Here is a 23,522-nt window from a genome sequence, read left to right on the forward strand (position 1 = left end):
TATTTTGATGTGTGGCAGGTTGGGAAAAGTATATATCCATTGTTGGAACCTTGAAGCAGTTTTTGTTATTGCATTTCAATTAATACCATTTGTCTTAACCAGGTCTGGGGAAGGCCTTGGATACAGCCTCAAAAGACAGGCAGTGTGACCAGCTGCAGTTGTGGAGGCCAGCTATAGTAAACCATCTTTACTGGACTGCAGCCTCAACCCCAGATGGCAACCCAGCTGTGATGGAGGCCAAATGGAGAAGCTTGGTCAATCATATCCAGGACGTCCACGACCATGACACCCCTGCCTTTTCCAGTTGCGCTCATCCCCCTCTGGAGGGGGATCAACGTGATAAAGAGTGGCTGGAACCAGGTACAGTACACAGTATGTAGTATTATGCATGCTCTATAATTCTTATGCAAGATAATCTCATGTGTGTTTCCATTGAAAACAAAAATCTGTCTGTCTATCTCTCTATCTGTCTGTCTGTGTGTCTGTCTGCCTACATATCTTGGTCTTTGCAGGCTCAATGGGAGCAATAAAACTGGAGAGCATCATCACAAAGACGTCCTTACTGAAGGATGTGAGACAGCTGTCTCCACAGCACCAGACTTACTCCCTTGAAGCCTTCCACTCCCTCATCCTACACTTCGCGCCCAAGCACACTGGATTTTCATACCTGGGCATGTATAGCAGGTCAGTGCTATGCAATGGAATACATAATGCAGTATTTTATCATATATACACAAGATTTTTGTTTCAAAGGTGTTTTCAAATTTGTTATTCTGTAGGCTTCTCTTAGCGGCACTACATTATAACTTCAATGCAAACAGAGAGACAGCACGAAGAAGCGATGGAACAGAGAAGTTTTGCGTGCGATACCCACGTTTTAGAAAAGGTGCCTATGTAGTGCGTCCCATCAAAGAGAAGGCCTCATATGGTAAGCCGTGTCATGCAGTTGTATCAAATTTTGACATGGCAAATGAGACATCTGATCTCACTGAAGCAATCTTTAAACAGTATTTTATTATTATTATGTCTGCAGGTTATGCAACATCATTAATCGAGGCCCTTCAGGAGAGCTACACACAATCGCCAAAGGCTCTTCAAGAGGTTAGCGCCAATCTGTCAGCCTGTGCACCCGCCCCCATCGCCAAATCATTCGAACAAATTCCTAAGGAGGAGGCCGTCAGCCTCTATCTAGCCCAGCAGTCACGCTACAACAAACCTAATTAACATTTGTATTTTTTTTTTCCCAGACAGGTCCAATCATTTAGTTGTAAGTATTTGTTTTAGTTGCAGTAGTTTTATTCCTTCCTGTCTGTTCATTTGGTGGTGGTTTTCTGCATGCTGCATATTTTGTTTTGTCTTTGTGTGCTATTTATTGCTTTGGTTCTGGTGGTGGGACCTTGCCGCTGTTGTGCCTACTCTGTGTGCTCCATGTGATGTTACAAGGGGTTCTGCATGCTGCATGTTTTGGGCTCTGTCTGTGTGCTGTGGTTTTCTTTTTCTTTTGTTTGCATGAAATTTCTTTTATCTAATTTAGATTAACAACATAATTTACCAATCATTGTACCTGGTGTGCGCTTTTGTCTTGGGTCACTATGTGTCTGCTCTATGTGCTTTTGATATCACTGCATGTATGTATGCATGTATTTGTGTGTGTATGTGTATATGTGTGTGTGTGTGTGTGTGTGTGTGTGTGTGAGAGAGAGAGAGAGAGAGAGAGAGCAAATCATCAGCTGACCCGCAGGTAAGACCACACTATTGCAGGGTAATTTTATGTTGATTTTTTTGTGCCTAACCCTTTTCAGATTTGTTTATTTTATCAGGACTTCCAACCGGTCTCTCTCTTCTGTAATGTACTATGTAATGACTTGGGATAAACTAATAAACTGTTTTTATTGGAATTCACGTGTTCTGTGTATTGTTACATTTTAAGGGCGGTTAAGCGATCACAACAGAACAAGCATGACTTAAATCTTGAACTGAAAAATACGTAATTTTATTAATGTTGTACATGCCAATATGGTTTTTATTCATTTTCATCCAAACGAGGCCATTGAAAGCCATGATAGGTCTCGTCACCACTATGAAATTGTTGCCTGACAGCTGAAACCAGACAGGAGGGTAGAGGCTTCCTTATATGCCTGCCAAGAACTCCATATGCCCAGCGTATAGCCTGCCTGTATGCAGTGTACCGGTATTGCCTAGGGATGAGTATGTTGGAAACATGTTTATTGTCTATACAACACATCTCTAGTCACTTATAACTGTTTAAGTTGGTTCATAAGACTTCGTGTGAAAAGTAAACAATTAACATACTCGTGCGTGCTGGCTTGAAGGGGACCATGATCCTGCCTGAAATGGGTGTATGCTATCTTCAGCACAAACGGATTCAGGCAGCATGCCTCAAATCCTGGATGCTGAGTGAGGCACGTCACATCTGGTCGCGGGGTGAGCTCCTCGACCAGCGACCAAAACGCACTCACTTCCCTACAGCACAAGCTTTCCAACGCAGTTTCCATGGGACGGCACCGCCCGCACAAGCACCTGCCAAACACAGCGACAGACACGCGGCGGCTACGTTTGCAACAACATTTTCACCGGAGGAAGAGATAAACGCTTAGAAACGCCCATATAGCTAGCATGATGCCCTATATTTCTAGATGACAAAGACAAAGTTTACCAGTACTATGACAAAGGTTACCGGTAATTATCTGAACTAACGTCATGATCACTGCCACTAGATATAAAGAAAACGCTGATTTTTCACTCAGTGTTATTCAATGACAGTAAAAAAAAAAAATGTGTTGTTATTGTGCACTGCTGCTCGTAGACTAGCTCCAGTGCTCATTGCTGCGTTGCTAAATGATAGCAACTCACCAGGACACTTCACCAACTCTCCACTCATTCTCCTCGGACCATGCATTTAATTGGCTTTGACGGCCATCAGTTCTGGGCAATTCCTCATTTGCCCTCTCACGTCTGACAGGTTCGAAATTATACGGCTGCGGGCCATCATACATGTTGGCTCTTGCCACATCTTCCTCATCCCAGTCAGTCGCCATAGTTCTAATACGAGGCTGAGGCTACCTTTCCTCCACTTCACTCGCAAGACGAAACCTGCATTTGTGTACAAGGCCGAAGTCCACCATTCTCCAGTTGAATGGTTGCTACACACACACAGTTTAGATGTGTCCGTGGCTGATGGCCAACCAACCGCCCGCAGTCAGAGAGTCCAGCCCTGGCAGCATCGCAGGGAAAGATGCACTGGAACTTTTGCACCACGAAAACAAACGCGCGTCCCATCATTGCCTCTCTCATTTACTACAGGATATCACAGTTTGACATGTCTGTTATTGGAAAGTTCCACGTGGTGTCATAAATAATTAAGAGCAAGTGTCTTCTCATTGGATAAGAAAACTCAGTCATGAATAATTATGAGACACCGATGAGTCATCAAAAGTGCTCTGTCATGAAGATTTTAAACCCGGAAGATGAAAATAGGGGAAAAAAACTCAAATTTAACCATTTCCCCCCTACTATTAAATCTAACAGATGCTAACATTGTCTTCAATGGTGTTCAACACACACACCTCTGTTAAGATCTTAGAAAATTTGGTTTAGGGTTTCATGACCCTTTAACTGTAACATAATACAACATTCAAGTATACATTCTTTAATGTGTTACTCACTACATTAGTCAGGTGACTTGATAGCTAGAAAACTAATGTGAAATTCTACTTAATTACAGCCAACAGAACATTTAGAAATGAAACTGAAATAAAATATTGACCTTTTTTTCACTTAACAATAATATTTAAAGAGTTAACTTAAAGAAATACAAAAAATCCAGTGAAAAAAAAAAAAAAAGTCTTTTACTTACCAGAATCCAAATGTGTGCTGTATATTGCTTAGTATCAGCCTTCTCGCTTCACTGCTGCAATCCAGGCATTTTTTTTCGGAAATCTAAACACTTTAAAGAGGCTATATGCAACTTTTCCCCCCAAAATAAACGTAACAATAGCCTTTTTATTAGTGGGTGCACCTACAGTATAAGCCTGTATCCTATTTTTCCTATTTTCTGTCGGGTCGGATTTTTCGCGCGCTGTCTGCGGATGTGACGTCAAGCGCGTTCATGTTAAACGTTTCAGATCACTCTGCCACCACCGCTAGTCAGCAAACAAACTTAGTTTCTCCAACAATATATGATTTTTGACTGTTCTTACCTCTGTAAACATAATGTTGACTTCTTTGCAGCGGATGACTTGTGAAGTGTGCACGTACGAGAGCGAGCAGAAAGGAAGAGCAGTTCCGTTTTTTGGCCACAGGTGTCAGTCGCGAGTTTAAATTTCAGAAAAAAGCATGTAGCCTCTTTTAAGCACAGGGCTGCCAACTCTCACGCATTGACACTTTTCACACGCTCTCACGCCACACATCCATTTTCTCACGCACAGAAAAATTGCGGAGCAAAGAGGTACTTTTAATATTAAACTAATTCCCAGCTCTTAGATTCCGTCAATTTTATTACGAAATTCAGACAAAAATACGTTTGGCGCTTGTAAATGTGACGTGACAGATCGCTGAGCGCCTCAGTTCAAGTGCACATGAACTGATCATCTGTTACTTTTTTATTTAAAGATGCAGTACAACTTACCGAAAGTATACATAATATCGACCAATTAGTGTTTTTCAACCACGGAAAGAGGTCAGTATAACAGCAGGAGAACAATTGTCACATAACATTACATTTACCTCAGAGAAGCCATTTAATGACCATAGCTGTGAGGAAATAACAGGAGGATGCAAGATGCAAGTAAAATCTCAGTTTATTATAAGTGGTCAGATGTAGAGACACAGGTCGGGGACAAACACTCAGGTGGCAGTTGAAACAGGGACGAGATGGCGATCCGGTGGTGGTGCGGTGGTCAGCGTGCACGAGTGAAACCCAGGAACTGTGGAACATCCAGACGACACGAAGAACTGACGAAATCCAGACGACACAAAGAACTGACGAAATCCAGACGAGGAACCTTGTAGACGAGGCACGAGCACAGGACACACACCGATGAACAACCACAACGATCTGACAACATGAGAGGGAAATTACTGGGCATATAAAGGGAACTGGGATTGATGACAGCTGGAGACACTAATCAACACAACGAGTAACCACACCCACACAATTACACTCACGCAGACACATCAGCGTGAGACAGCCGATTCATGAACCGTGACAATAGCATGTTAACTGAATAGAAAAAATAGCTAGAAAGGAGATTTTGCTGAGCACTATATTACATATTTATTATATTTTTACTTATGTCATTAAATAATTGTTATTATAACAAAAACTGCATTATATTTAATTTAATTTGTTATTTTTAACCTTTAATAATACCAGCAGATTGGGCCCTCTATGTTTACAGCATTAGGTGAGATTTTTTTTAAAATAAAATTTAAAATAAACATGTATCCAAATTAGTCAATATTGAATCAAAATCGGAATCAAATCACAAGAATGGAATTGAAATCTTGAAATTTTTGTCAAGCAATAAAAACTCTATCCAACCAGTCATTGTCAGACAATGTAAACATTGTAATATGTTGTCACTAAACTTTATAAAATTCTATTTAGTTACCAAATGTTTTGACAATCACAATTACACTTATTGTGATGCAATATTTGTTTTTACATAAATCCCCGGTCCCGCCACGCCAAAAAAAAAAAAATAAAAATCTCACTCCAAGCTAAACTCAAAAGTTGGCAGCCCTGTTAAGCAACTATTGTATTCAATTGTACAGTACAATCATAACATAGTACAGACATTATCTTAATTTCATAATGTCCTTAAACATAATAATATTGCTGGCCATAAACTGAGAAAGTGTGTGTCCAGTGTGCGATTCCTCGTGTTGTCCTAGAAGTGACGAGATGCGGCGCTGTGCTTCTCGTTCGGTGTGCGACCCCCTTAATTTTAATTTTGACATTTTAAATAGCAGGATTAAATAAATTATTACAATCCCACTGTACATCAAGCACATCCCGCCACTGTTTTGAATGCGCTCGACAACTAACCGGAAACGTCCAAGGAACAAAGACGTCACTTCCTTAAACTGGTGAATGGCTGTTGAAGTGGTCTATAGGTATTTGGTGATTATTTATTTTACTTCCTTTTTGATTTTCTTCAAACAGCAGCCAACATCAAACCTGACAACCATATAAAAGCCATATAAGTTAATCAAAAGTCTCTTTTAAAAGCCACCCACACCCCGAATTTGAATCACTACATAGCAGCAACTTGCAAAAAAAAAAAAAGAAGAAGAAAAAAAAAAAGGATAACCTATTGTATAACTAACCTATTGTTTTTACACTCAAATGAACTTAATATGTCCATATTTTTCAAATTTGTTAAAAACACACAGACTCTTATATGTATTTCAATTCGGACACATTAACTCTGCTTTATGAACTCATACACTCTTTTTAGCATGTTTGTTTTCATCACATTTGTAACAATTTTAATGCAGGGATTATCTGGTAAAAATAGTACATTTCAATGCACGTTTGTGATTTTAGACAGCGGAGTGTGAACAGGACTTTTAATTTGGTGCGGTGACATGACGTCATAAGGCTGCGCTGCGCTCATTCATCTGTTGGGATTCGACTAAAGAAAGGTTTGTTTCAAGAATTTAATGTTTAAATCGATATAAACCGTGCAGTAGCCTATTTGTTATTTATTTACTTTATTTTTCAAACGATTTGAAATTAGTTATTTAGTATTGATTAACATTGTAAGGCTTTATCTGACTTTAATGAAGGATATTTTTTGTGAGTAAAGCGCATCCACACATGAGAAACAGTAAACTTAAGTCTCATTTCACTCCCCTTTATTGTGAATCAGTTTATCATAAACACAAATTCAGTCACTGGTCAGTAGTGATGGAGAAACCGAGCTTTTCGATACTCCGAGTCAATTGAATCAAATAATTTGCGAAATGATTCAGTGATTCGAATAGTTTAAATCACGACACATGAACGAGAACAACAAACACTTAACATGTGTAATGACAGCTTTTACAAAACAACTGCTAATGTTTTCATGAAAGTGTAATCATTTAAATATTGGCTAAAATGTAGGTCATAAATATCTAAATGTGAAGTGCCAGTATAGTTTGTGTTCTTATATTAGTTTGTAGAGTTAGTTTTGAGTGTTTTATACTCTAATCAGATCATTTAAGTCCATTAACTCTCTTTCTGACTGACTCTCTTACCAGTGAACTGAACTACTGAACTAGAGCTGATTGAGACGTGTGGATTTATTTTCTTTCTGTTAATTCTCATCTTAAAACGGATAAACACACAGAAAAACTCCTGGTGAAGCGACTGAGATCCACGTGACTATTATAAAGATGGTGTTTATTAAAGAGGAGACTGAAGACATAAATATGGCGTTTATTAAAGAGGAGATTGAAGACATAAAGATGGCGTTTATCAAAGAGGAGATTGAAGACATGGGGATTGAAGAAACATTCAGAGTCAAACATGAAGAAACTGAGGAACAAACAGGTTGGTTTCATTCTCAAAGCTGAACTCAGTCATTTCATCTTTATTAAAATGTCCCAACTCTACAGAAATGGAGAATATAGCAGAAGTATAATCATACAGAGATTAATACAGAAGTAGCCTAAACAAAATAATAATGTTTAACATTTAACCCAATATCTACTTCTGAATAGAGAGCAATGAAAAAGTCTGTATAAAATTTAAATGTTCTATAAAATGTATCATTGTACTTCTATAGTATCATACTGAACTGGAGGGATTTTGTTTAATCCCAAACTGACTGATTTTTGCGGCCTAAAATGTCTAGTTTCGTAGCGGCTTTTCTCAAAAATTTGTGACAATATTTGCGCTCTTTCTTGTGTAGTTTTTAGTGAAAATACACAACAGTCAACATTCTTCTAACCATTTTATTACTTTTCTGACCTCAAGAACCATTGGGTTCTGTAATTTCTAAAAGGAGAACAGTGATATTAACTTAAAAATATAATTTCAACATTTTATTTCAAATGTAACACCAAAAAAAAAATTTTTTTTGAACAGGATTTTGTGAAACTGGGGTTGTCAGGTCCTCTAGAGCAGTGGTTCTCAAAGTGGGGTCCGCGGCGCACTGCCTGGGGGTCTGTGGAAAGTTTGCTATAAATTATAAACATACCCGGAGAAAGTGCAGGGCCCATCGTCATTACTCCCGCATGTGTAACGTTAGACCAATGAACATTCGGCTTTTACATTAGGGACTTTTTTATTTAAGAGGCTACCGGAGGAGTTTTGAGATCTTGATGATGCTGACTCGCGATCTTCGCTGTAGTGAACGTGCCAGAGAGAAATGCACTTTTCATACTGATTACATAAGCAGAGAACAGTCTGTTTTATTTCGTTTTGAATTGTTCTGTTTAAAAGAAGACGTGTCAAGATTTCTATATATATCTCAGGTCTGTGAGGCAAGTACCTTATACGCTGAGTTTTGGTTCATTTATGAGACAAGAGTCCAGTTCACTCGCCGGCGACTCCGTGTCATGATTATCTATTTTCTACTATCCAGGTGTGTCTGATTATTGTTATTGAGGTCAGGCACGCCTGGATTAATCAGTTTGTCCAATAATGGCAGACAGGAAACAAAGGAGCTGGCTGAAGTTCAGGAAGTAGTGCAGCTGGGCATAAAGCCAATTGGTTGATGAAACGTTGATTAAAATTAAGATATAATTAATAAAAAACGAAATTCACTTTAAAGAAAGGCTTTGTTCGTTCTGTTTGAGGTCTCTGTGAAAGTTTTAAAGTCGCTTTCAGAGCGCTCACGTCCTTAATGGAGAACTGTCACATCCGTACATTGTTTTTTTCCTCATAAATGCGATCACGAAAAATAAAATAAAAAGAATATTTTATGCTCTGTGGAGGCCGACCCTTCTTCATCCGGTGAGTAATATTACTTTTGTTTTGCGCAGTGTAATTTATAGAATTACTAAAAAAAATATTTTGCTTAAAAGTTAAAGCTTTTTTGTGTCACGTCACGTGTATTTCCCTCATATTAAATATAAAACGCATGTGTAGAGTGATATTTTTCTAATGTTTGGACTCCTTTATTAAGGGAGTATATAAACAGACGTTTCAATATTAAATGCATTTTCTGATAATTTATATTTCAAGTTTTGACTGCAAATGTCACGTCCATAACGCTGGAATTGAACTAGTTTTTTGGTGTACGTCTACGTATTTTATTATGTTAACTTCAAATAATATTAATAGTAAGCTAATTTAAAGATGTTGTAGCCCTACATCTTACACATCACACTCCACTGTTATGGTGGCCATTTCAGTAGATTTACTCACTAACATTGCTGTGGAAACACAATAAGAATGGAAACTAAAATATGACAGTATCGTGCAACAGCGCACATTCTATCAGCTGCAGTTCTGGCGCCTCTGTCCCAATACTGTAAAACTCGACGTACATTCACATCACATGTTAATTGCAGCGGTAGAGTTACAAAAGTTCATTATTTGCTCGTGCTTTAAAGCTTTGCCGGGTAAACATTTCATTGGCATTCTGTTCTGACATGATGCACTTTTTCTGAGCGTGTTCTGAAGTGCGCGCCCATTGTCAAACAGCGCCAAACTGGATTTTTGTTGGGTCAGACCCATCTGATAGCGATGAGGGGCTGAGACCAAGAGAGCTACATGGAGCTACATGAAAAAAATATGTACCAAACAAGCCACTTTGAAATTTTGCTGTTTTTTAAAAAATAATTGCGACCTTTTTATCTCACAATTGCGAGTTTACGCAATTAATCTTGCAATTCTGAGAAATAAAGTCAGAATTGCGTGAAATAAAGTCGCAATTGCGTGCTATAAAGTCAGAATTGCGAGATATAAAGTCAGAATTGTGTGAAATAAGGTTGCAATTGCGTCTTATAAAGTCAGAATTCTGACTTTTTTTCTCGCAATTGCGACTTTATATCACGCAATTCTGACTTTATATCTCGCAATTCTGACTTTATATCTTGCAATTCTGACTTTATATCTCGCAATTCTGACTTTATATCTCGCAATTCTGACATATTTTCTCAGAATTGTGAGATATAAAGTCCAATTCTAAGGGAAAAAAGACAGACTTTTTTTTAGCCTCAGAATAGTTTATATCTCACAATTCTGACTTTATAACACGCAATTGCGACTTTATATCATGCAATTCTGACTTTATATCTCCCAATTGCGTATTATAAAGTCAGAATTGCGTGATATAAAGTCGCAATTGCAAGAAAAAAATTCCGAATTGACTTTATATCATGCAATTGCGACTTTATTTCGCACACAATTCTGACTTTATAACACGCAATTGCGACTTTATTTCATGCAATTCTGACTTTACATCTCGCAACTGTGAGAACTAAAGTCAGAATTGCGAGATATAAACTCGCAATTGTGAGATAAAAAGTTGCAATTATCTTTTAAAATGTTTTATTCTGTGGTGGAAACAAGCTTCCATATTCTCTCTCTCTCTCTCTCTCTCTCTCTCTCTCTCTCTCTCTCTCTCTCACTCACACACACACACACACACACACACACAGACACAGACACAGACACACACACACACACACACGCACGCACGCACACGATTTAGCTATTACATTTTTGTTGCAGTTATGAGGGGGTCCTTGGAATTTTTTCTACCCTATGAGGGGTCCCTATCTCCAGATAGTTTGAGAACTCCTGCTCTAGAGGGGTCTATGCTCCCCCTTTAGAAAATGTTGTATATTTTAAAAGTATCAATCAATTTTATATAGCCTATGTATCAAATATGATACAGCAGGATTTTGAGCAACATTTATTTGTTCATCTCTCAATCATTATGTAGGCCTATTGCATTGCTTTGTGTTTTAAAATATAAAAATGTACCTTCCCTTCATATTCTCAGCATATAATGGGCCATAAAAACCTGGGATATTAAATACATGACAAACTTTTTTTCTTTTATATTTTGTCTACAGGTAAAAAAAAAATGTTCCATTTTAATTTATTTATTTTTTTTTTTAAATCTGACTAATATTTAATTATTTCAGGCTTTACAGGGTAGATAAATTAAAGGAGAAGTTCACTTTTAAAATGAAAATTCTGTCATCATATACTCACCCTCATGTTGTTTCAAACCTGTATGAATTTCTTTCTTCTGATGAACAGAAAAGAAGATATTTAGAAGATTATCAGTAACCAGACAGTTTTTGGGTCCCAATGACTTCCATAGTAGGAGAAAAAATACTATGGAAGTCAATGGGACCCAAAAACTGTCTGGTTACTGATAATCTTCTAAATATCTTCCTTTCTGTTCAGCAGAAGAAAGAAATTCATACAGGTTTGAAACAACATGAGGGTGAGTATATGATGACAGAATTTTCATTTTAAAAGTGAACTTCTCCTTTAAACCCTATTCAGATGGGATTAGTTTTGCAAGGGTAGATGGAGTAATGTAATTTTACCAAAGGACATCTGTAATAATAATGGCCAATTCACACGGGATAAGAAATCTCAGTAAAACTGGCAGAAGTGGGAGGGGTACTTTGGTTTTAACTTGGCACCGCCGTCATCTTCCTGTATTACGTTGCTTCCTGATATCACATGCACAAACAGATATATAACCTATAACAGTTAGGTCTGGTCTAATGATGTCTTAAAGGGATAGTTCACTTTGAAATTATTTTTTGATATGTTTTAGCTTACCTCAAGGGCATCCAAGATGTAGGTGTCTTTGTTTCCGCAGTAGTTTTAATTTTGATATTTTTAGGTCAAACCGTTCTTGTCTGTCAGTCATATAATGCAGGTCGATGGTCACTGTCTCAAAGAGCATGCACAAAGTCCAAATGAAAACAATTCCCCATCGTCCAAATGAAACAATTCCCCATCAAAGTACACATTGATGGCCTAAGACACGAAACGAGCGGTTTGTGTGAGAAAACGAACAGTATTTATATTGTTGTTATCTCTTGAAAACAGCACACGTCCAAATGATCTGACGGCGCGGGCGGGTATAGATATATACAATAGACGTCACCTTGGCTACTGCAGTTCATTGGAACGAAACCGTAGCCAAGCGACATCTAGTGTATATATCTATACCTGCCCGCAGGCGGGTATAGATGTATACACTAGATGTCGCCTTCGCTACTGCAGTTCATTGGGACGAAACCGTAGCCAAGGCGGCATCTATGTATATCTATACCCGCCCGCGCCGTCAGATCATTTGGACGTGTGCTGTTTTCAAGAGATAACAACAATATAAATACTGTTCGTTTTCTCACACAAACCGCTCGTTTCGTGTCTTAGGCCATCAATGTGTACTTATGATGGGGAATTGTTTCATTTGGACGATGGGGAATTGTTTTAATTTGGACTCTGTGCTTGTGTTTTGAGACAGTGACCATTGACCTGCATTATATGACTGACAGACAAGAACGGTTTGACCTAAAAATATCAAAATTGAAACTACTGCGGAAACAAAGACACCTACATCTTGGATGCCCTTGAGGTAAGCTAAAACATATCAAAAATTAATTTCAAAGTGAACTATCCCTTTAATTAAATTCTGCTTGGATTCAAGTGGAAATAGGCAATTACCTAAAATAGAAGTTTCATGCCTCTCACAAGTGCTTTCGACCTTCTTTTTGATATGAATGCTGTGGTAAACACTTGAGTTTTGCCACAGACTTGATGTGCCACCGCCTAGAACGCAACTGAATGCTTTTTCATGAGCCTCCATACTTTGAAAAACTGCAGAAAAATATTTTAAACAGGAAATTACGGAATATTTACATACATTTACAGCTGGTCTATTCGCACGGGATTAGTATTACCCAAGGTAATTTTTCTGGAACTTTATACAGAAGGTAAAAGTCGCCGTAATCTTTACTGACATTGTCAGTGATGATTACTGAGATGCACATTCGGGTATGTATATCCGAGGGACTCGAATGTGGCGCTGATATCTGTCTCTGATTAGCAATCACGCCCTGCTTCATACCACAGTCACGTTAAAAACATCAATGTATTCATCATCTATAAACATTATTAGATCCTTCAGCATGACGAAAAGTCCCATCAACCTATGCCTTTTTTATTGTAAGAGGTTAGCGACCCCTAGCGGGATTTTTTTTTTTTACATATTGTAGCTTTAAGCCAATCCGGTCCGAATAGGGCTTAAGTATTTCTACAATACAACAAAAAGAACCTTAAACAACAGTGGCCTACTTTTAAAGAATACACAAAATGTATAAAGTAAAAAAATGTTTCAAATAGATTAAAGTGCAAAAGAACATAACATAACTATAAAGAATCAGTACACAAGTCAGAAAGATGTAGTAGCCTGCTGTCTTTATATTACTGAATTTTCATTCTACTTGCCTTGTTCCTTTTTGCTACTTGCGTATTGACTTGGAAGTAGCAGACGTCTTTTTGACGGGTGATTGCCATGGTGAATCGTAATTTCGGAGCTCCATTGATTATGGCTTTTTATAGTCGTGGTGCACGCTTTTAAATCCGAGTCAACCTACTCAATTCCCGATATGTCGTCATAAGGGGAAAGGTAACCTCCACTTTCTCTGCTTTGCCTGCCCAGAGAATTTGGCCCGCCCATGAGAAAATGAGCTGCGCGAGCGCGATATTGGTTTTTGCTCGAGAGACATCATGGCTTGCAAACGAGCGAAGCATGGCAGTTGCTCAGTGTTTGGATGTACAAATGAACACACAAGTATTTTTTTAGTTCCTTCATCCGAGCCTCTGAAGAACCAGTGACTTATTATTTTTTTAGTTTTTTTTTAGTAAAGGCAATGACGCAGTGCGCTGTAGCTGGTATACATGTGATTGGGGAAAGGCCGAACATGACAGTCAAGGAATTAGGGACAATAGTGTAATTGAGGGCCTGTGAGAGAGTTCTGAAAATGTTGGACCAATAGTCTGATGCATCACTTCTGTTAGGAAACAATTTAGCCAGTCTGGCATTAGTGAAATGAGCTCTGTGAAGCACTTTACATTGTATTAGGGCATGTCTAGCACAAATAGATGAAGAGTGAACTAAACTGAGAATGTTTTTCCACTGATCAACGGAAATGTCAATGCCCAAATCTTGCTTCCAGATTAGTTTAAGGGAGTCAATTGGAGATTATTTTACTATAAATGGTTGAAATCAGTCGTCTTTGACCAGAGTCGAAGGTGAGAACTGAATCAATTTCTGATTCGGGTGGACGATTGGGAAAATGGGGAAATAACTTTTGAATAAAGTGCCTCACTTGAAAAAAAATGATGACTATTAGGAAGGTTAAATTTAGCTGATAAAGAAGAGAAAGAGGAGAAGACTTCGTTTTCATACAGGTCATTTAGAGTAGAGAGACCCTTAGCTGCACAAATATCAAAGAAGCTGTCTGAAAGGGACGGGGAAAATAAGTGATTATTTGAAATTGGCATATGAATCGATTCTCTATGTAGACCAAATTGTTTTCTGAATTGATGCCAAATCTTAATAGTATTAATAACTATTGGATTTTGTGTACCCCAAGGGGAAGCTGGGAGCAGATATTAGAAAGTAAATAACAAGAGGAAGATATCTCTATATGCACCCAGGGCGGACTGGAGGCACAACTTTTAAAGGGGTCATATAATGCCATTTTTGTACAAGCTAATATGATTCTTTAGGGTCTAAATTAAAAGTTTGTAATATACTTTAATTAAAAGTTCTCATTAGTATTGTAAGAAAACACTCATTTTACCTGGTCAAAAACAGCTCTGTTAACGCCATTTAAGTGCACGTGTCTTTAAATGATAATGAGCTTTGCTAAATTAGCGAAAAAGGATTTATTAATGCAGACTGGAAGATGCTGGAAAAGATACAAAAACTTCGTCAGGATAACCATTTTAATTTGGTTTGCACAACCTATTTCAGAAAGGGAAAGGGAACGCCACCTAGCAATTTCTGACTTGCATTTTTCCAAAAGTGGTGTAAAGTTCTTAAAAAACAAGTCTTTAAGCGAACCGGTGAGAAATATCCCCAGATATTTAAACCCATCCAAGGCTAATTTAAAGGGGAATGAAGAATGAGGAAGAGATTTAGCCAATTGGTTAACAAAAAATAACTGGCTTTTTTGAAAGTTGTAACTTGTACCCTGATAGGCAGCCAAACTGTTCTAGAACAGATAGTATAGGGGGAAAGTAGCTATGGTGTCGGAGACGTACAATAACAAATCGTCTGCATAAAGGAAAAGTTTATGGACCAAGCCATGTCGTATTCTGACAATTTTTTTATCTAAAAAACATACTAACATTATAAAGGCACCCCAGGAAACATTATGGGTTGGAGCTGAACTCTGCAGGAAAGGTAGATTTCCAGGAACAGGACATCTAGTGCAGGGGTGGCCAACATCAGTTCTGGAGAGCCACAGTCCTGAAGAGTTTTTCTCAAAACCTTATCAAAAACACCTGAACAAGCTAATCGAGGTCTTGAGGGTTACTAGAAAGCTACAGACAGGTGAGTTTTTATCAGGGGTTGGAGCAAAACTTTAGGATTTTGGCTCTCTAGGACCGACACTGGCCACACCTGATCTAGAGTGTTTATTGCATTCCTATTCTGTGCTGAGAAAAGCACATCTCATAAGCATTCATTCTTTCACTGTCAGAATTTTTTTAGTTTTTTTATTTAAGTTGCCATCCACCACAAGCATTTTTATTGATTTTCACTTTCATCAATGGCAGGAGAGCATTGTGTCATAAATGAGTGATAATCTCATCATTGGTGGGGAAGGAGTTAAGAACTACTGTCCCTGGGTGATAAAGATTTTTGAAATTAAAACTTTTTATCAAAATCAAAACATTAAGGATGTACAAAACATTAAGGATGTACTTACACTAGGCGATCTGAACCGTGCCCCAAAACGTTTGACCCCCTAAGTCTGGTTCGTTTGACTAGTGTGATTGCTCCGCAAAATGCACCAGAGCACGGAACAGCTACTAATTTTGTGTGTGCTACTGTCATCATTACGACAGCAAACATATTCTACTACTATTTGATTAGTTCACGTTTCAATTAATTTGATTCACTCTAGTATATTTAGGTTTATTCCGGTTCTCAACTTATTGATGAACAGGAATTGTAGTTTGCGATTTAAAGCTACAAATTCCTCCAATGTCAGATCTCTCCTAACAAGCTAATGATCTTAATGTGATGAATAAGGGGCAAAATGTGCAGTGGTGGGTTCCTAGGTCCCGGTTTTAAAACCACTGGTGTATTGGGGAAGATCTACAGATGGGATGGGCAACTCTGATCAAGGATGGAGCTAAACTAAAATAGTGGCCCTCCAGGACCAAACTCGAATGCAAATTTAACCCAACCCCAAAATGTCTTTAGTCTTCAGGACTGCTTGTAAATTTACAGGTAGGTGTATTTGATTAGCAATGAGACTTAACTCTGCAAGACAGTGTAGGATAGAATAGGGTATAGAGCAGGGGTCGGCAAGTAACTTTGGTCGCGGGCCAATATTTTTTTTAGCCAGTAGATGGCGGGCCAGCTACACAGAGTGGGCCTATGGATACAAATTAAATACTCTTATATAGGCCTATAATCGCGGAATATGATGGGTCCGTCACGTCCGTGGATCATTCGTTCAATCGTTTTTTATTTTTATTTTCAAATTAAAACCAAAAATAAAAAGATGAAAAACGACTTGTTTTTCCATTATTTATTTCCTGAACTAAAATGAAAAAAAAAAAAAAATGACGGGTTTTCTGATTGTGCTCAGATCAAAAATAGAAAAAATTAATTACTGGATTAGACAAATTTTAATTTTGAATTTAACACCTTAGGCATGATATATCAAGGAAATCATTTTAAACAGATCAAGTAGCCTACTATTGTGGTAACAGATTACAGCCATTTTAATAAAGGTGCATGTGAATAGCAATCATGCCTCATTCGCTTACAGTCCGACTTTTGAACTTTATTACTTTTTTATTATTATTATTTATTCGGGACACACACCTAAGGTTTAAGAAGGTCTGCGCGGGACTGTTTTTTCCGTCCCGCTCCCACAAGGTTCTATTCAGCAACCGCTTAAAATACACTCGGTGTTCACCCGCTTTATTTCCCGACCTGACAGTCCGCAAAATTTAGATCTCGTTTCCATAATCTCACATTCAAATGTCTCTAACGGAAAGAGAGAGATTAAGTAGCCTATAACAATTCTAAATGGCTATACAAAAATTGTGTTTGTGTCAACATAAAATATTATTTTAACATCGTAGCCTACTGTCAGCAGAGAAAAAAAATGCCACAGGAAAAATGTATGAAATATAAATAACATAAATTGAATAGGACAAAGCCCACTCAAATTTCAAAGCAACATAAACGAAAATCATATTGCCCTACTGAGAAATGAAGTAGGCTATTTTCTGCCGAACTATTTCAAACATCCTTGCAAAAAAAGAATGTTGTTGACTGACAATGGTTTCAGTACCAAACAGCTCCTCAGAGGTGTACAGGTGGTCAGAATTAAGCGCGGATACGCTGTCAAAAGATGTCGGGAGTGGGCTATTGTCAGTCAGACCGCCCGCTCCGTCCAAAGTACACCAGACTTCTGACCGCTACCGTCTTTTGACGCGCGAATGCACACAAAGTGGTCAAGCATATAACTAGACGCGGCAGGCGCGAATTTGCCGCGCTATTCGCGGCCGGTGTGAACGCACAGTTATAGCCTACTTTAAAATGTAATCCCGCGCCGCGCGACTACGGCTTTTCTCAAGTATTGGAATAGTTTTGTGCAGCATTTAGGACTTCCAAAATAATCCGGCGGGCCAGAAAATATTGCTGGCGGGCCAGTTTTGGCCCGCGGGCCGCCAGTTGTCGTTCCCTGGTATAGAGCATACATGTTATTGGTTTTGATGCTTTAAATGTCTAAATTGGATTGTCTTTTTTTCTTTTCTTTTTTTTCTGGCCCTAGACCCGATGGCACTGAAAGAAGTGAGTCATGAACTTAATGAAATGGAAGAAGAGAAAGAACATTATGATAAACATGATTTCATGACTGGAAAAAGATTGACACGGGCTAAAAAGACTTCCTCACATAAAAGAGCTCAAAAGACAGGAACTATAAGTAATTTCACCTGCCAACAGTGTGGAAAGAGTTTCAGACATAAAGGAAACCTTAATGTCCACCTGAGAATTCACACTGGAGAGAAGCCTTACACCTGCCAACAATGTGGAAAGAGTTTTAATCAACAAGGAAGCCTTATAGTCCACGTGAGAAGTCACACTAGACCAAGCCTTTTCACCTGCAAACAGTGTGGACAGAGTTTCGGAGGAAAAGGAAACCTTAAAGTCCACATGAGAATTCACACTGGTGAGAAGCCTTACACCTGCCAACAGTGTGGACAGAGTTTCAATCGAAGAGAAAACCTTCATAGGCACATGACAATTCACACTGGAGAAAAGCATTTCACCTGCCAACAGTGTGGAACGAGTTTCACTGAAAAAGGAAACCTTATAGCCCACAAGAAAATACACACTGTGGAGAAGCTGTACACCTGCCAACAGTGTGGAAAGTGTCTCAGACATAAAGGAAACCTTAAAGCTCACATGAGAATTCACACTGGAGAGAAGCCTTACACCTGCCAACAATGTGGAAAGAGTTTCAGTCAACAAGGAAGCCTTATAGTCCACATGAGAATTCACACTGGAGAGAGTATTTTCACCTGCGAACAGTGTGGAAAGAGTTTTAGTGGAAAAGGAAACCTTAAGGTCCATATGAGAATTCACACTGGAGAGACGCCTTATACCTGCAAACAGTGTGGACAGAGTTTCACTCGAAAAGAAAGCCTTAAAGTCCACATGAGAATTCACACTGGAGAGAAGCCTTACACCTGCCAACAGTGCGAAAAGACTTACACTCGGAAAAGAACATTCACCAGGCACATGAAAATTCACACTGTAGAGAAACCTTACATCTGCAAATTGTGTGGAGTGAGTTTTACTAGAAAAGGAAAACTTAATGCCCACATGAGAATTCACACTGGAGGGAAGCCTTACACCTGCACTCTGTGCGGGAATGGCTTCACACGGGAACAAAGCCTTAGGGAACACATGAATATTCACACTGGAGAAAAGCCATTTGCATGCAATCAGTGTACAAAGAGTTTCAGACGTAAATTAACTCTTAATTACCACATGAGAATTCACACTGGAGAGAAGCCATTCAAATGTGCCCAATGTGAAAAGAGTTTCAGATATAAAGATAACCTTAAGTGCCACATGAGGATTCACTCAAAAGAATTTAGTTGTCGTCAGTGTGGAAAGAGTTTCACAAATAGGAAACTCCATAAGAATCATATAATAACTCACACATGATAGAATATCCCATGTCTTCAGTGTGAGAAGAGTTTCCCATATCAAAGAAACCTGAAACTGCATTTGCAAACTCATTCTGGAAAGTAATTGCTGTGTTTATCAGTGTGACAAGGTTCAAAGAAGGAGCAATTTCAAAAACCTTTCTCTTGTCATCAAGCTTACAGATACACCTGAAAAGTCATGCAGATCTGAGGCTCTGCAATTTAAAATGGAACCAGTAAAATATGTATCTGTGCGAAATTATGGCTATATTCACATCTGATTTTCAATAAAAATGTTTTGTTGTCTTTTTTTCTGTGTGAGTCTATTCACGTGACTTTTAAATGTGGCTTGTATCAGATACTCGTCTTCTACAAGACTCCAGCCTGGAATGTTCATCACAAGTGATTCACCCATTGTGTACATCCACACCTGACCATCTCCTTTGCACTTGTTACAGTCCTCCTGTATTTTTAGTTTCTTAGTAGAGACTGTTATTTAGATATATTTTCTGTTCTTTTGTTTCAGTTCACATTTCTTGTGTATTTGTGTCTATAGTTACAAATCATGTTTCTATGGTTTCACTTGTCTTGTTTAGTTCATTGTTTATCCCTTAGTTAGAACTAGAAGAACTAACTAGCACTATGAGCACCATTCTCTCTAGAACATTGGATGTTGTTGCACCCGTTAGATTAAAAAAGGTCACAGAGAAAATTAAAGCACCATGGTACAATAATACTACGCATGTTCTAAAGAGAGAAACCCGTAATTTAGAGCGTAAATGGAAACAAACTAATTTAGAGGTCTTTAGAATCGCGTGTAAAGACAGTATGTCACGTTATAAAAAGGCCCTAAAAACGGCCAGGGCTGAGCATCTCCACAAACTAATAGAAAACAACCAAAACAATCCTAGGTTTTTATTTAACACCGTGGCTAGACTAACAAATAAACAGACGTCACCCGAACAAAATATCCCGTTACAGTTTAGTAGTAATGATTTCATGAACTTCTTCACTGAGAAAATAGAAAACATCAGAACCACAATTGGGTCACTTGATGGAGTTTTTCGGTTCCTTGCCACTGTTGCCTTTGGCTTGCTCAGTTGGGGATATTTTGGGGATATTTAATTTTATTCTATCAATCAATAAATTCCACTAGAAACAAACTTTGTTGTATTATTTTATTTTAATACTGTGAAGCTGCTTTGATACAATCTGTATTGTGAAAAGCGCTATACAAATATACTTGATTTGATTTGATTTGATTTGATTTGTATTTATGATATATGATGGTGCCTGCGTGTTTGTCAGCATGTCGTCTGGCTTGGAGTTTCTTTGTTTGTTTGTGCATTATGTACCTGTTCAGCTCAAGGCCTGCTTTTGGTGCTTTTTTGGCAAATGGTAACTCCATGTTTTGTTACGATCGTCAAACTCTTATTAGCATTCGGATATTTTAATTGGCATTGGTCCCCCGGGACTCTGTTGTTATGGATTCACTCCTCCTGCGTCTTTACTTTAGGTTCCCATGGAGCTGCTTCGGTAACTTTGTTGCCACCAAAGGATGAAAGGTCATTCGAAATGTGGAAAATAAATCTAAAGCCCTCTTTACACCTGGTATTAAGATGCATTTAGGTTGATTGGATCACAAGTAGATGAGGGAGACACATTCCCGTTTACAGCTGATGTTTTAATCTGTCTCTTTTGTCCACTTTCAAGTCAAGTCAAGTCATCTTCATTTATATAGCGCTTTTAACAATACAGATTGTTCCAAAGCGGCTTTATAGTGATAATAGGAAATTAAAGTAACAGAGATTGTTTTGGCTTTATAGCAGGTCTAGAATAAAGTCATTTTCGAGCTAAAATTTGTTTTGATTGATTTACTTCCGTCACAACGATCATTGTTTATTAACTTAGGGGCCGCTAACACAACACCATTTTAACAGAAAACTCTAAAGTAGTGATGCACCGATGTGAAAATTGTGGCCGATACCGATATTTACCGATGTCGATATGTCTATATAGAAAACACATTTTTGTGATAATCAAAATAAAGAGCTATTTTCCAAAACACTTTTTTTTTTTACTTTTGTAATTTATTTTCAGAAATTACTGATATCGGGCATGTTTACCTGTGTGCAAAATATGTCATCAGATTTTCAGAAGAAAAAAATTAATATTTATATAATAATACATTTTTATGAAGGATACAAGTGTGTCCTGAATTTACACTATGAATAGGGATGAAAAGGCAATGAATAGGCAATGTCAATGTCTGAGAGTTTTGTATAAATGGTGAGATTGACAAGCGCTGAAAAACTGTGCTATTGAATTTACGCCTCCATCCTAGTTCAACGATTGTGTAGGCTGCTCTGTACCTAACCTCTGTCATTAAGAAACATCCAGAAATGTCCCAGATATTTATAAACACCCCTCAGCAATCTCTGATATATTAAGTGAATCCCAACAAAATCCCAGTGCATAAACTTTCAGTTATGTCCATGGTTCACGTCAACACACGCTAAACACTTGCTAGGTGTACGTGCTACGTGTAGGCTAGAATAAAGTTGGGCTGCAGCTACAGTGGATATTTTAATTGTTAACGTGCTTTTCATCCATTCAATGGTGAAACGAAACTCTTCTTATCACTCAAGGAAGATATTTTTCCACTTCCGCATAGGCTGTTTTTTTTTTTTTACTAGGGTGACAATACATCAAGACTTTAGAGCAGGGGAGCCCAACCTTTTCTGAACAAAGATCTACTTTTAGATTTATAAGTGTGCCGAGATCTACCACTCCAAACAGAAAGCCAGTCGCTACTCACAGCGCATCTGCAGATTTAATATACTCAAAACAAACAGAAACGTAGCTCTAATCCATATATAATAAATCTGTTGTGAATCAGAAGGCAGAGACAGATCCATTTGCAACAATTTATTAAACAGAAACTCCAGGCAAAGGTCAATATCTGCATAGATAGACAGTTTCAGGGATTAAACAGAGGCGAGTCGAGAACCAGGCTGGAGGTCAGTAGGCAGGCAGCAGAACAATCAGAATCCAGAACCAGGCTTTGGGTCAGTAGGCAGGCAGCAGAACAATCAGAATCCAGAACCAAGCTGGAGGTCAGTAGGCAGGCAGCAGAACAATCAGAATCCAGAACCAGGCTTTAGGCAGGCAGCAGAACAATCAGAATCCAGAAACAGGCTTTGGGTCAGTAGGCAGGCAGCAGAACAATCAGAATCCAGAACCAGGCTTTAGGCAGGCAGCAGAACAATCAGAATCCAGAAACAGGCTGGAGGTCAGGCCATCCTTAAAAATATTCTTGTTTGCGTAACCCGACCGACCCTGTCAATTTAGGTCCGACCCAGTTAATTATTTTTTTTCCCCTTTTAGTCTGACCGACTTGCCGATTGTAAACTTGCGTTAAGACTGACCGATTTTTTTTTACTCTTCAAACAACTAATACAAATGCAATAAAATGATATTAATTATATTTTATTGTGAATAAATAGGCCTACATAGGCTACAAACAGGCTACGCTCTTTCTTTTAAATAAAAACCCGTGGCGTCATCTATGATTATAAGGGCTGTGTAGGCTGTAGGCCTATGCGAAATGAAAGCGAAATCGCGACACTCAGATCCATGAAAAATATGTTTTAGTAGGCTAATTCTATGAATTACACTGCGCAAACCAAAAGTGGGCTAATATACCCACCGGATGAAGAGGGATCGGCTCTCCACAGAAGGGAGAAACAATGTTACGGACGTGACCGCTCTGAAAGCGGCACTACAATTAAAACTTCACAGAGATCTCAAACAGGCATTTAAAACACCAAATATTAAGAAATGGCATATCAAGCAAAATAAAATTCGATGATTGATCGAAAATTGTATCTCTCCCCCCACATGCTCACCGGCAACGCTCCGACAGTAAATTTCTCTGTAGGCTACTGTCTAGGCCTGTGTTGTAGGCCGCAGTCATTAAACAACGATTTAGTTTCATATTCATGTTTAAATAAAATAATATATATTTTTTAAATTTCATGTTGATTATATGAAAAGTGAAAAGCATGAATAAGATAAGATGATCCCGAAAATATCGGAAGACAAATGGAGTGGG

General features: G+C 38.3%; 2 protein-coding genes across 3 annotated transcripts; both read left to right on the plus strand.

Annotated features, from left to right (window-relative positions):
• Window positions 1-230: 230 nt before the first annotated feature.
• Window positions 231-1,224, plus strand: LOC311082095 (uncharacterized protein; the record flags this gene model as incomplete). Its single annotated transcript, XM_084112839.1, has 4 exons — window positions 231-360; window positions 513-684; window positions 780-928; window positions 1,034-1,224. The coding sequence occupies 4 exons, from the start codon at window positions 231-233 to the stop codon at window positions 1,222-1,224; spliced, it is 642 nt and encodes a 213-aa protein (XP_083968965.1).
• A 5,380-nt stretch (window positions 1,225-6,604) lies between these two features.
• On the plus strand, window positions 6,605-21,377 carry LOC311081123 (uncharacterized protein). 2 transcript variants are annotated; one of them, XM_084111532.1, is made up of 4 exons: window positions 6,646-6,669; window positions 7,270-7,561; window positions 12,462-12,572; window positions 18,025-21,377. In XM_084111532.1, the coding sequence occupies exon 4, from the start codon at window positions 18,030-18,032 to the stop codon at window positions 19,425-19,427; it is 1,398 nt and encodes a 465-aa protein (XP_083967658.1). In that variant the 5' UTR covers window positions 6,646-6,669; window positions 7,270-7,561; window positions 12,462-12,572; window positions 18,025-18,029; the 3' UTR covers window positions 19,428-21,377. The 2 variants fall into 2 exon arrangements, with proteins under 2 accessions (XP_083967657.1, XP_083967658.1); XM_084111531.1 differs by lacking the exon at window positions 12,462-12,572 and having other exon boundaries at window positions 6,605-6,669.
• Window positions 21,378-23,522: the final 2,145 nt, after the last annotated feature.

This window comes from Abramis brama, assembly GCF_963993115.1.
Source record: "Abramis brama genome assembly, chromosome: 4".
NCBI lineage: Eukaryota > Metazoa > Chordata > Actinopteri > Cypriniformes > Leuciscidae > Abramis > Abramis brama.